The sequence below is a fragment of the Bos taurus genome, chromosome 20 (genome assembly GCF_002263795.3).
Source record: "Bos taurus isolate L1 Dominette 01449 registration number 42190680 breed Hereford chromosome 20, ARS-UCD2.0, whole genome shotgun sequence".
Classification (NCBI taxonomy): domain Eukaryota; kingdom Metazoa; phylum Chordata; class Mammalia; order Artiodactyla; family Bovidae; genus Bos; species Bos taurus.
Genome location: NC_037347.1, coordinates 51,518,367 through 51,533,255, shown reverse-complemented (window position 1 = coordinate 51,533,255; position 14,889 = coordinate 51,518,367). Strand labels below are relative to the sequence as shown.

The following is a 14,889-nucleotide window of genomic DNA, read 5'->3' as shown; positions in this document are numbered from 1 at the left end:
TTGACAGCAGGAAAGGAAACTTTAAATCAAAAAAGCATTTAAAGAGAATGGGCAAGGCTAACATTCCATACTGTTCTCTGGATAGTGTGTCTATTCAGGCAGCTGACTGGATTATCTACTCTGAGAGGCTAACTGAGCAAGGAAGGCAGATTTGAAAGGAGATAGCAGAACAGAGAAAGCATACAGTAGAGGAGCAGCCTTCAGTGTGCCTGTTTAGCATGGCAGGGCTGTGTGCGTTTCCTCAGGATCCAGTGGACACAATAGAAAGCTGGAATTGAGAAACCATGCTGTGAACTCTCCCAAGAAAACCATCTGTGGCACAAGGGGCCTTGGACCTGAAATTAAGAAACTGTAGGGTCTACCACTGGGTGCTCATAACAAGTTCATGGGCAGATGGGATGCTCAGAACGCCAACACCAAATAACTCAAAAATTACATGAAGAGAGTTAGTATTTGGGCATTCCACTTAGCCAGTCTGCTTTAATCCTAGAAGTAGTGGCAAAAAGGGGAGTGCTCTCTCATCAACCGGGGGTATATGAGAGAGATTTATGTGATATAATAACATTTGCAGCAACATGGATGGATCTAGAGATTATTAAGCTAAATGAAGTAAAGCCAAAGATAAATATATGATATCACTTTTATGTGGAATCTAAGAAAATAATAAAAGCAAATTTATTTGCAAAACAGAAATAAACTCACAGACTTAGAAAACAAACTTATGGTTAGCAAAGGGGAAAATCAGAGAAGGGATAAGTTAGGAGTTTGGTATTAACATACCAACTAGAATAACTAGAATATATAAAATGGGCTTCCCCAGTGTTTCAGTCGTAAAGAACCAGGCTGCCAACCCAGGTTTGATCCCTGGGTCAGAAAGATCTCCTGGAAAAGAAAATAGCAGCCTACTCCAGCATTCTTGCCTGGGAAATCCTGTGGACAGAAGAGCCTGGTGGGCTACAGTCCATGAAGCTTCAAACAGTCGGACACAACTGAATGTGACTAACTGAGTATGACTGTTACTTTCCTATCTGTACCCACTGAGTTGAGACTGATCAAAAACCTCTCAATAGACATGTTTGGTTAGCTCCTCCCTGCACTGAAAGGTGACATTAGCTGCCAGAACATTTTACCAGATGCACAAAAGGAAATAGGAAAGCAATATACAAGATACTTGGGATTTCCTCAAATCTTTCAATAGACCTTATGCAGAAGAACTGTTATGATGCACTTCCATTATAGACAACTATGTTGATAGCCAATGTCTTCACTCCTAGCCTGATCTGTTGCCTTAGGAAGCTTGTTACCTTGGTAATATCCTCCATTGTCCAGCCAAACACACATGACCTACCATCACTCTCAGTCTAGAGGATTCTGGACCAAGCAGAAGCCAACAAAAGGATTGCCTAACAATCCTATAGATTCCAAATGACTCGTTGAAGAATTATACTTAAAAGTCCTGTATATTCCACAATGGTGTTCATAAAAACATATATGCTAATGAAAGAAGAGAGAAAGAAGAAGGGCGACTTTATAAATGGTCTCTTAAGGACTTCACTCGGTGGGCCAGTGGTTAATACTCTGTGTATCCAGGGGGCACAGGTTCAATCCCTAGAATGGAGATCCCATATGCTACATGACACAGTAAAAATAAATAAATAAATAAAATCATGCTCTCTTTAACTTCAAAAGTTATTTCGGAACAGGTGATTTTATGTGATGATGATTCCCTCCTGCCTGGCCTATGAAACTCTGCATAATATATACAGGGGTGCAATGTGGAAAGACATTGGAACTATGGCCAATTTTTAAGGTTATAAGGTGGAAAGAAGTGAGCTCACACCATGAAAAGCACTGCTAGATATTCCTGCCGTCCTGCAAACAAAGTGCAGTGGCAGCTGTCACAATTTTTCTGGACTTAGGCTATGAGGAAAAGGAGCAGGTTTCTGAGTTTCCCCAGGAGACCACTCAGCTGTCAGTCCAAAACTGAAAAACAGCTCAGCAGGGACTCGTTTAAGAGTGTGAAATTCAAAGAACTGCAGTATAACATTGATTCCATCCATGCCATACTTACTAACTTTACTCGCAATTATGGAGAAATTATACTGCGCGGTGCTTTCTCTGTCTAGTAATTCATTAGTGGCGATGGTTCCTTCAGTCGCATCTATTGTAAAGTAGCTGTCCCCATCACTCTTCCAATCTATGAGGTACCTGTGTACAAAAAGAGGAGATGCAAATGTGCAATGATTACACATTCATCATAATGGCAGTCAGGCTACCTTGACACAGTTCCTTATTTTTCTCCCTGTAGCTATTACCCACCTCGCAATAAAGAAGAGTGTAAGTGACAGCTTCTTTATTGCAAAGTCAGTATGCTCAAGGGGAAACTGGGAATAATGAAAGATTTAGTACTCCTGCTGTTCATATTATTTTAGGGTCTTGACACCTTGAAAGCTCAGCAGAGACTAAAATTCTAAAGCTGACCATGGGTTTCCTTAACCTGCTGAATATTAAAACTTTTTCAAGCAGTAAAAGATTCCTTAATGGTGGCTGTGGGAAGAGCTGGGGGTGGGGTAGGCATCTGGAAACAGCTACAAAGAACTTAGGTCAGTACAGAGGTAGCATCTTTGTTTCCAAGGACAGAAAAAAAAAATCATGTTAGGGAAACTAAGGGGAAATTTTTAAACTGGCAGGTGCTATAATTGCACAGAAATATTTTCCTCAAACACACAAAAAATGACCATGGTTGTTTTATTACTCTTAAGTATCAGAACAAGTTTCTTATAAAAAGTGACCTTGGCTGTACTGTCTCTTTACGTTCTTTATTAGCCAAACTCCTTGATAGTAAATGATCTGCTTTCTTTATGTGAAACAGTCGGAATAAGAAATCCAAGAATATGAATTTTTTTAAAAAATATGCATTTGTATAAATCTTTATGTAGCAGTGAACATATAGAGTGATATATGTAAAATTATTTTAAAGATATATTTTCAAACATCATACTAACAGACATTTTGAACTCTTTCCATGTGCCAGGTATTGTTCTAAACATTCATCACCATTTTTGTGATTAGAGAATCAAAGTGAGGTCCTTACAAACAGTGGCTGAAGACAGATGACATCATTGTAGTCAGCCCCTCTAAATCCCCGGTCATCAGGAAATGTTAATTAAGGCTTGTGTTTCAAAATAGCAAGTTTTAATCTTGACAAACAGGTTATTTAAAATCAGGACAGTGTGCATAACATTTTAGAACTAGGTCAAAACTAGTTCGTCTTTATAGGTGGAGATTTATAACTTGTCAGTATTCATTAGTAACTGATAGGATCAGAGTAGGAACCAAGCTTTTTATCTGCCTTTGACATTTCCATTGTTGATTTCTGAAATGCACTGATGCTTTATGAGTTCAGCTTGGCATCCTGTCTCATAGAAATGATCTCAAAAATTATAAATGAACTTAAAAGCCAGAGACTACAGCATATAATGAGCTTCATTCTTTCTATTGCAAGATGCCCTTTTTGGAACAAAAAAGCATCTTCTCACAGTACCCATTTTTAGCACCTTTATTCAACTTGGTAACATGCCTAATTTGAGGCTGATTATTACTGAACTTCCTTGGTGACCATAGCATTTCTGAAGAATTACTGGTGTAGACTAACAGTGGCTGGTGTTTAATGGTAGAATTCACTAAATATTTGCTGAGTGCCCACTATGCTGCAGACATTGTAGTAAGGTTGAAGCACAAAGGAAATTATAAAGTATAATGCTCACTAATAATGAGTCTAGTTGGAGGAATGTATATAAAGAGGATTATTATGTTTGATAGAAGGACAGAAAAGACAAGACACGAGTACAAAGAAGATCCCTGGTTCAACACCTGTTGGTTCAGGCAAACCTTCCTGCACACGATGTTTGACTGGCACTAGAAGGCTATAAGGAGAAGGCAATGGCACCCCACTCGGGTACTCCTGCCTGGAGAATCCCATGGATGGAGGAGCCTGGAAGGCTGCAGTCCATGGGGTAGCTGAGGGTCGGACATGACTGAGTGAATTTACTTTCACTTTTCACTTTCATGCATTGGAGAAGGAAATGGCAACCCACTCCAGTACTCTTGCCTGGAGAATCCCAGGGACGGGGGAGCCTGGTGGGCTGCCATCTATGGGGTCACACAGAGTCGGACACGACTGAAGTGACTAGCGGCAGCAGCAGCAGAAGGCTATAAAGGAATTATTTATGAGAAGAGAGAGGCAGACAAAGTAAGGAGAGGAGGAAAAATATTTTAGGAACATCAACAGCAGCAGCAAAACCATAGACTGCAAAACCAAGCCCACCAGGTTCCTCTGTCCTTGGAATTCTGCAAGCAAGAATACTGGAGTGGGTAGCCCTTTCCTTCTCTAAGGGATCTTCCTGAGCCAGGGATCGAACCCAGGTCTCCTGAATTGCAAGCAGATTCTTTACTATCTGAGACACCAGGGAAGCCCCCTTTCACTTTCAGAAGGCTATAAAGGAATTATTTATGAGAAGAATGAGGCAGACAAAGGAAGAGGAAAGGTATTTTAGGAACATCAACACCAGTAGGAAAATCATAGTGATTTTGTGGGAAACTATAAGCTGTTAGGAATTTCAGTAAAATATTTGAAAGAAATAATAACCTGAAAAAAAGATGAGCTATTTAGGTCAAGGAGGATAATGTAAATTATATTAAGGAGATAAAACATGATCTTATAGTTAATGAACAATTCAAAGGGTATAATTAGGGTATGGGATAACTGTTAATCACTTTTAAGGCAGAGGGTGAATGTATTTGAAGGGGACAAGACTGTAAGCATTTCCCATAAACCAGAATCTTTCCAACAGACAAAAAGAGTCACCAGAGCTGGGAAGAGATTTAATTCAATGGGTTGTGAGTGGTTGAAATAACTAGGGCTATGCAGGCTGGGCTTCCCTGGTGGTGCTAGTGGTAAAGAATCTGCCTGCTAATGCAGGAGACATAAGAGATGTGGGTTCGATCCCTGGGCCCGGGAAGATCCCCTAGAGGAGGGCATGGCAACCCTCTCCAGTATTCTTGCCTGGACAATCCCATAGACAGAGGAGCCTGGTGGGTTACAGTCCTTGGGGTTGCAAAGAGTGAAACACGACTGAAATGATTTAGAACGCATTCACATGCAGGCTGAAGGAAAGAAGACCCGAAACATGCTGGTGTCCTTTACTTTGACTAGGATACTCATGTGAAGTGGGTGTCAGATTTACTTGTCATTTCAGTGTGATGGAGCTAGGACAAGAAAATGGAATCTATAGAAATTATTATTTTGGATAAATAGAATGAAGACTTTGATGTCAGAGCTGCACAAGGTCATAATGGGTTTCCTCAGAAAACCATAAGCACCAAGAGTAATCAAATATTGATGTCAAAATATTCACGTTTGGTGCAGATATGGTAGAGCATTAAATTTAAGCATGACTGGAAAGCCTGAATATAACTTGAAGTGCTGAATTTCTACTACGAATATCCATATACAATGGATGGAATTCCCATACACTTTTCATGGATGGAATATTTTTTTAATTATTGTTTCCTGTGATCGTTCTGTTCTGATCTTAACAAACATATTTTGCTCTGAGCACTACAATAAAGTCTCACTTTTCAAACATATGCTTCCTTTTTTCCTAAGCCCTATTTTAAATAATAGCTTTATCCACATACTATTGGAGAAGGGAATGGCATCCCATTCCAGCATTGTTGCCTGGAGAATTTCATGAACAGAAGAGCCTGGTGGGCTGCAGTCCATGGAGTTACAAAGAGTCAGACATGACAGAGCGACTAGCACTTCACATACAATACAATTTCCCAAATTAAACTGAACAATTCAATCATTTTCATATATGCAAGTTGTGGGATAGGTGGTAAGTTTTAAGATGTTTTAAACTTATTAACTCATTTTTTTTTCATTTAATTCATTACTTGGGGTAAGCTCCAATTACCTGGAAACTTCACTTCTATAGATTGAAGATTGTGAAGATGTGGTGTTTCTGGATTTCTCCTCTGCTACTTCCTTTTGCATTGAGTGCATATTATTCCAATGGAATATTAATTATTTTATTAAATAATAATGTTATACTCTGCTGCTGCTAAGTCACTTCAGTCAGGTCCAACTCTGGATGACCCATAGACGACAGCCCACCAGGCTCCCCTGTCCCTGGGATTCTCCAGGCAAGAACACTGGAGTGGATTGCCATTTCCTTCTCCAATGCATGAAAGTGAAAAGTGAAAGTGAAGTTGCTCAGTCGTGTCTGACTCCCAGCGACCCTATGGACTACAGCCCACCAGGCTCCTCCATCCAAGGGATTTTCCAGGCTATATTTTTAGTTATTTTCTTTTTATCTGCTTCAGGCTTGACTGTATACTGCTTAACGTAGATTGAAATTTATGCTAACTTGATTCTAATAAAATATAGAAATTTTACTCCTATGTAGCCATGTGCTATTATATATATGAAAAGTGAAAGTTAAGTCACTCAGTCCTGTCCAATTCTTTGAGACCCATGGACTGTAGCCTGCCAGGCTCCTCCATCCATGGGATTTTCCAGGCAAGAATACTGGAATGGGTTGCCATTTCCTTCTCCAGGGAATCTTCCTGACCAAGGGATTCAACCCAGGTCTCCCATATTTTGGGTGGATTCTTTATCAGCTGAGCCACAAGGGAAGCCCCTACACACATATACATATATGTTAACATATTTTTTTCCTTGTGGTGTCTCAGTGGTAAAGAACCCACCTGTCATTGAGGAGACACAAGTTTGACCCCTGGGTCTGGAAGATCCCCTGGAAAAGGAAATGGCAACCCACTCCAGTATTCTTGCCTGGGAAATCTCATGGACAGAGGAATCTAGCAGGTTACCACCCATGGGGTCACAAGAGAGTCAGACACGACTTAGAAACTAAACAACAACAATCTATAGTATATTGATATCGCAAAAAAAGTAGTAAAACATTTTTATAATTAGTAACTTTATAATCTTATGTCTATTAAAGCTGGAAAATAAAGGGAAGCAAATATTTTGGGAAGAGCTAAAGAATTGATGCTTTTGAACTGTGTTGTTGGAAAAGACTCTTGAGAGTCCCTTGGACTGCAATGGACTCCAACTAGTCCATTCTAAAGGAGATCAGTCCTGGTGTTCATTGGAAGGACTGATGCTAAAACTGAAACTCCAATACTTTGGCTACCTGATGCGAAGAGCTGACTCATTGGAAAAGCCTCTGATGCTGGGAGGGATTGGGGGCAGGAGAAGAAGGGGATGACAGAGGATAAGATGGTGGATGGCATCACTGACTTGATGGACATGAGTTTGAGTGAACTCCGGGAGTTGATGATGGACAGGGAGGCCTGGAGTGCTGCGATTCATGGCGTTGCAAAGAGTCGGACATGACTGAGCGACTGAACTGAACTGAACTGAAAGTTGTCTAGACGTACAGACTCTTTTACCCTGGGAAATTCTCTAACTTCTACAGGTCCTGGATGGAGGCAGGATGGTCTTTTCATTTCATTCTCATTTCGACTCTCCAGGAATGAAACAAACAACATTAAGTGAGGGTGACTAGACTCCAAATTTTCAGCCTACCTGGAAGAGGACTTCTCCCTGTAAGTGAGGTTGAGTGAAGGAAGCAAGCAGCCAATGGCTCAACTAGGAATTTTACTCCTGAGAACTCAGAGGTGTAGATTGGAAACACTGGCATCCTGCCCCTCCCAGCAAGACGATATATCCCATGATTGAGAGCTGAGGACAGAGGAGCCATCTTTTCTCAACCATTCTGTCCAGGGTCCAAAGAGAATTCTCTATGCGGCTTAGCTGGTAGATGAGTATGGAAGTGAGAGAGCAAGTCCTGGGTCAAGTTCCATAGCCTCTTTCTGTTCTAAAGTTTTACTCTGTCTTCTTGAGTAAATGTTTCGTCATTTTCTATATGCTTTTAGTAAATCTTCCAAAGAGAGCAAATGGTTTTTAGTAAGCTTTAACAAATAATTTTCACCATTTATGCTTGATTCACTGGAAGAACTTCTCATGCTGCCATTCCTTAAGTAGAATCTCCATTAGTTTCAGGAATTCCTTTCTTCTTTTCTCATTTACTCCAGTTAAACTGCATGATATTATTTAGAGCTCTTCTGTATTTAAACCATTGTAGAACAATGCAATGAATAGGTCCTTCTTTGCTGTCCTTAAAATTCAATTGTTTTGCAGATTTTGGCAAACATAAGACAGATTATACACATTTTGTGCCTGTGTTTGTCTCTCTTACTCAAGGCCCTCTAAATTACTTGTGGCCCCTTTATCTCTGTGTTGCCAAGGATCTGAGGTGTTATCTGCACATAGCATCTGCAACTTAAACCTTACCTGGAGTTAATGCACAGATCCTACTACCTACAGAATAGTTAAATATTTCTACTTCAAGGAAATGTCTTACTTAGGACAATCCACTATTTCAGGTTTGCTGAGTGAGGACTTACTCAGTACTAGTACTGAGTGTCCTTGGTCCCAGAAAAAAAAATGGAAAAACTGATCAGCTTACTTCTAGTTAACACTTACAATTTATAAAGCTGATTTAAACAGAATATGTGTACAGTGAATAACTATAGACTCACAGGTCATTTTTTAAATATAACTTTTACAAATATTTTATTTGTTTGTTTTGGCTGTTCTGGGTCTCTGTTGCTGCATGGGCTTTTCTCTAGCTGGGGAGAGTAGGAACTACTCTCTAGATGTGGCGCATGGGCTTCTCTTCTCCGTTCGGTGGCTTCCCTGGTTGCAGAGCATGAGCTCAGCGTTTCTGGGCTCTAGAGCACACGTTCAACAATTGTAGCCCACAGACTTAGTTGTATTGTTGCATATAGGATCTTCCCAGACCAGGAATCAAACCCATGTCTCCTACACTGGCAGGTAGATTCTTTACCACTGTGCTGGAATTCCCACAGGTCATTTTTAACTATAGTTTTAACTTTTTCCGGTAATGAGTTTAAAAATTCAAGAACTTAAATATTGCATCCATAAAATATGTGCCTATCTCTGTTGATACATACACATATATACATATATGTGTATATATCAAACCAAAATTCAATATATTGGAAAGTGAACAGTCAAATTCCATTTATTTAGTTATTTCAGTCTAACACTGAGATAAAGTTTGTATTCCATAAATTAGCCACTACTGAGAGGCAAAGAAATATAGAATATTTCTTTGTATAGAATGAAGTATAGAATGAAGAACATGAACTTTTTGGAGAGATAACTAGGGAAATATACCAGTTCCTTCACTTACCTTGTGCAACTATATTAGGAATCTTTCTTCCTATTATCTGTTCTCCTAGTCTCTTACAAAATTTGGAAAATAATACCGATCTAGCCATGTAAGGGAAAGTGTGGTACAGATGAAATGAAATAAGATATATGTATCCAGTTATAGAATCATACGTGTGGGATGTTTACACGCATGTACATGTGTGTGTATCTATCCTTTCCTCCCACTCTCTTTCCACATTATCCATTATTTTGTATTATTTTTCATTTAAAAACAATATGCTTTGTTGTAGCACCAAATTGTAACATATATATCTTTCAATTTTAAAACATCTGAGGGTCTTCCCTTGAAATCCAGTGGTTAAGATTTCACCCTCCTGATTCAGGGGATTCTGATTGGATCCCTCATCAGGCAACTAGAGTTAGATCCTGTGTGCCACAACTAAGACCCATTGCAGCAAAAAGAAAAGGAAAAAAAAAACCTTCCTGAAATACAAACCCCCCACAAACCCTAGAAGCACAAACCACTGGAACAATGTCAGGCTTTATTTCTTACAATAGTGCTTTTGCTTGGTCCTCATTCACGGTTTTCTGGCATCTAGTTTTTATCTCCATCATCTTGTGAAGTTGGTACCCTTTTTGTTTCTATGTTATCCTCTCAGAAAGCTTGGTGGTGGGTTAGTTGCTAAGAAATGTCTGGCTGGCTCTTGGAACACCATGGACTGTAGCCCTCCAGGCTCTTCTGTCCATGGGATTTCCCAGGAAGGCATACTGGAATGGTTGCCATTCCCTTCTCCAGGGGATCTTCTCACCCCAGGGATCAAACCTGAGTCTCTGGCATTGCAGGCAGATACTTTACCAACTGAGCCATCAGGGAAGCTTCAGAAAGCTTACTGCCTTCTGAATATTTTCTACTTAGTGAAATATCTTCAGCATCCTCCTGGAACTGGTCAAACTCTTAATACTAGGTCCTGGCATTTTCCTAAGGTCCTATCTTAGTGTGACTGGCTAATCTCTATGCCTGACTGAATAATAAACTTGAGACAATGACCATCTTCTATTGTGATATTTTGCCCAGTATAACACTTAGGGGATATTGGTAAGAACTGATCATCAGTGAACTGACAATGAAAACATTCCTACATTTCCTGGATATTTTCAGAGAAGACATGACCCAGTTCTAAAATGCCTTTGATCAGTTTCTGGAAAACACCATCCCAGTGTGAGCCATCAGTAGTTTACTTTGCTACAGCCACATCCAATCTAAGGGTAGATTGATATCTTAATTGCAACTAATCACAACAGTATAATATGAAATATCTAGCTTGGCCCAGCTCACCAGTTTAAATGAGTAAAACCTTCAGATACTGTGTGTTTGACTAATCTTATACTTATTAAGTGAGAAGATGATATTCAAATGAAAAGGTATTTATGATCTAGATGATACAAATCTGTAGTTCCTAGTATGCATGGTGACTGTTGCTAAGAAATTTGTTTTAATAATTGAATGGAAATCAAAAATTAATGCATTAACTTAATCTGCACAAAACACTTGACAGAGAGCAATTTTATCACTTTTTTGTAAATGAGTTTTCAGAAATGTGTCAAAGTTTTGTTCTCTTCATTAGGTATGCATTTCCCTTAAAGTTGTTTCTTTTAATTTGCCTAATAACTTTCTCACAGTTAATGGAAAAGCTAACTTTGACCCTGTCCTAATTCTCAAACACATTTTATACAAAAGTACTTGATGACACAGAGTTATGTTAAAAGTATTACATTTCATTCTTTAAGCAATAAAATGTAGAAGTAATGGCTCAAGTGCAGATAGGAAATATTATTTTGTTAAATTACTAAAAATAGATCAAAATATTTTCACTATTCTCTTATGTTTGTTTACCTTTAAAAAATTATGTCTGGTTGCAGATAACTAAATGAAAATAAATTCAGTTCAATTTATTTCCATAAACATCTTACAGAGAACTTAGGCCACACACAACACTTAGAATGTAATTGCTTCATCAACTTCACAATTACATTGTTTCGTGGGAATCCCTATATGTTTCTCTCAAACTTTCAAACTTTGTTAAATAGTAGTTCTAATTTCCTGCTAGTTTTTTTTTTTTTCTTTTCTAATCCTCCTCTTCATTCTTAGTTTCCTCTCAGCAGAATTAAGTCATATATCAGTTAAGATAGATCCCCTTGTTTATTTGAAATGTCTGATGAAAAGATAAACACATTATCAAATTATTAAATTAATAAAGGCACAGTTCGTCTACCTTTAAATTCCATCTCGAGACATGTAATAAGTGGAAAATAAGTCTCTAATGATAAAGGAATATACCCTAATCTACATAGTATTGAGATCATAGCTGTTATACATTTTTATTTTCTTCAATGTAGCTTAAGCTCTCCTCATTATGGGGATTTTTTTTTTTAGTCATTTTTTAATAGTCACACATGGTTTTCTGCCTGTGTATGGCCTTACATAACTAGATATCAACTCTCCTCTGCCCCCAAGGCTTTAAACCTGGTTTTTTATTTATTCTGCAGGAACCTCAAAGCAGCTTCCTCTAGTGGAAAGAAAATTAAGTTTAGGCAAATATTGATTAAATATGGGTTCTACACTTAAGAACTTAGATAGCAAACATGTAGTAAAAGTTTTTTTCAGTATCAAAAATATGAACAGTAATACCTGGCTAAGTGAGTAAATTATGTGATCATACCTTTGCTCATGGTCTTCCCATGAAGCCTTGCCAAAACCCTCTAGAAAATATTTGTTGCTTCCTTAAAAAAATTGGGGGGCTTCCCTGATGGCTCAACAGGTAAAGAATCTACCTGCAATGCAGGAGACACAGGAGATATGGGTTTGATCCCTGGATCAGGGAGATCCCTTGGAGGAGGAAATGACAACCCAGTCCAGTATTCTTGCCTAGAGAATCCCATGGACAGAGGAGCCTGGCTGGCTATAGTCGAAAGGGTTGCAAAGAGCTGGACATGACTGAGGGACTGAGCAGCAGTATTACAAAGTTCTATATTCTTACTTCTTTTATCTTATTTACATATTTGAATTTTTGTTAACAGTCTTTCTCAAATGAGAAGGATAAAATAATTATATTTTATTTTAGTGATTATACAGAAAGTTTGTTTAGAGTAGGGCTGAATTTATTGTTCATCCATAATATCTTGTACTTGCATGTATGCATTGAATTATTTTATAAAGATATCTGACTGTTCCTCTTAATAATAACCTGATCACATTTCAAGCATGGAAATATGTTTTATACCTTTGAGTATACAGACATACTTATTCTAAAGTCTTTTTATGTAGCCATATCACAACTATTCCCTTGAACTGAATCAAATGCCAGTTGTTGCAAATCAAGTTGGATCTATTTACTCTCACTGAACACCGTGGCCAATGTCTCTGAAGAAAGATGTCATTGTAACTAGAGTCATTTACCATTTGCTACACAAATATGGGCATCACATTTGAAAAAAAGCTTTTATTTTCTGTTTTTTTTTCTTTCTGATAACTGATCTTCCATTTCTTCTTTGTGATTTGTCAACTGTTTAGCTCCTTTTCTCTGAAATTTACTCACATTCTCTTAACTCAAAAATAATCTTGGACAGCTTATGAACTGGATTCTGACTATTATAATTTTCATGGTGAAAGATTTATATCAGTTTAGGATATATTTGAAGTAACAATCTTTAAAAAAAATCAAAAATATAAAAATTCTAAATAACTGATTTTTTAAAAAGTTATTCTCTAAAAGTATGTAAATTATAGAGAGGAGGGAGAGAGCTATGAAATTTACACTTACATAGAGCACTCAACCCTTTGAGAGAAAGCAAAGAAACTGAAACTCCAGCAGACAAAATGCAAACTGCAAACTTTAGGTAAGTAATAAAGAACATAGACTTAAGGACTTCACTAGCCATTCAGTGGTTAAGAATCAGCAATTCCAATGTTGGGGCATGGGTTCAATCCCTGGTAAGGGAATTAAGATCCCACATTCCATGTGGTGTGACCAAAAACAAAGAAAATACAACAACAAGACAAAAAACATAGACTTGGACATTGCTTCACTCTGAGGAGGTACATGAAGCACATAAAGATAGCTTCAAGACATTCACCATCATGACTATTATCTGGACATTCAGCCATCATATCATTACAAAAATGCAAAATTCATTTTAAAATAAAAGCAAATACATCATTGGATATCAAGACCCAATCCTTATAAAATTAGAGCTATAAATCAGTATCATAAATCCACTGAATTTTGTCAATAAATTCTTAGCTATATCTAAATCTTGTAAGAACTTTGTAGTTGTCTAGAAAAATAAGAGATACTGAGCCACAAGTAATAACCATTTTTTCCATATGTACAAGAATGTCAGCAAAAGAACTGTATTTTTTTTTAATTTTATATTTCTAGCCTGACCAATGTCAATGTTCACGTACCTGAATACAACACTTTTCAGGTTTAAGTAAAGTTATTGTAAGTTTTAAACAAGATGAACCTATGTAAAGTCTTTAGAATGCTTGCAGGCATATAATAAGGTCCATGGTTATCACATATTAAAGAATCAAATATTGTACATTTTTTACTGACAAGTTTTGGCATTCTATTTTAACAAGTTACTGAAAATTATTAAATTTTACTTGTATTCCCCCAAATTCTGGAATTACAAAGCAATGCAAAAAACTAGATAAATGCCTCAATAAATCTTTATTAGCAGAACAATTAGAATCTAGCTAACAGACTGGTTCCAAGTAGGAAAAGGAGTACATCAAGGCTGTATATTGTCACCCTGCTTATTTAACTTATATGCAGAGTACATCATGAGAAACGCTGGGCTGGAAGAAGCACAAGCTGGAATCAAGACTGCCGGGTGGAATATCAATAACCTCACATATGCAGATGACACCATCCTTACGGCAGAAAGTGAAAAGGAACTAAAAAGCCTCTTGATGAAAGTGAAAGAGGAGAGTGAAAAAGTTGGCTTAAAGCTCAACATTCAGAAAGCAAAGATCATGGCATCTGGTCCTATCACTTCAAGGCAAATAGATGGGGAAACAGTGGAAACAGTGTCAGACTATTTTTTTGGGCCTCCAAATCACCGCAGATGGTGATTGCAGCCATGAAATTAAAAGACGTTTACTCCTTGGAAGGAAAATTATGACCAACCTAGATAGCATATTAAAAAGCAGAGATATTACTTTGCCAACAAAAATCCATCTGTTCAAGGCTATGGTTTTTCCAGTGGTCATGTATGGATGAGAGAATTGAACTGTGAAGAAAGCTGAGCGCCAAAGAATTGATGCTTTTGAACTGTGGTGCTGGATAAGACTCTTGCAAGTCCCTTGGACTACAAAGAGATCCAACCAGTCCATCCTAAAAGAGACCAGTCCTAGGTGTTCATTGGAAGCACTGATGCTGAGGCTGAAACTCCAATACTTTGGTCACCTCATGCAAAGAGTTGACTCATTGGGAAAGACCCTGATGCTGGGAGGGATTGGGGGCAGGAGTAGAAGGGGACAACAGAGGATCAGATGGCTGGATGGCATCACCGACTCAATGCACATGAATTTGGGT

General features: G+C 38.1%; 1 protein-coding gene across 1 annotated transcript in view; it reads right to left on the bottom strand.

Moving 5' to 3' along the window:
* CDH12 (cadherin 12) overlaps positions 1-14,889 on the bottom strand; it is a 375,294-nt gene that overhangs the window by 34,165 nt on the left and 326,240 nt on the right. Inside the window, exon 7 of the mRNA NM_001206958.1 lies at positions 2,072-2,208. Within this exon, the coding sequence (NP_001193887.1) occupies positions 2,072-2,208 (137 nt within the window). The remainder of the gene's footprint in view (positions 1-2,071; positions 2,209-14,889) is intronic.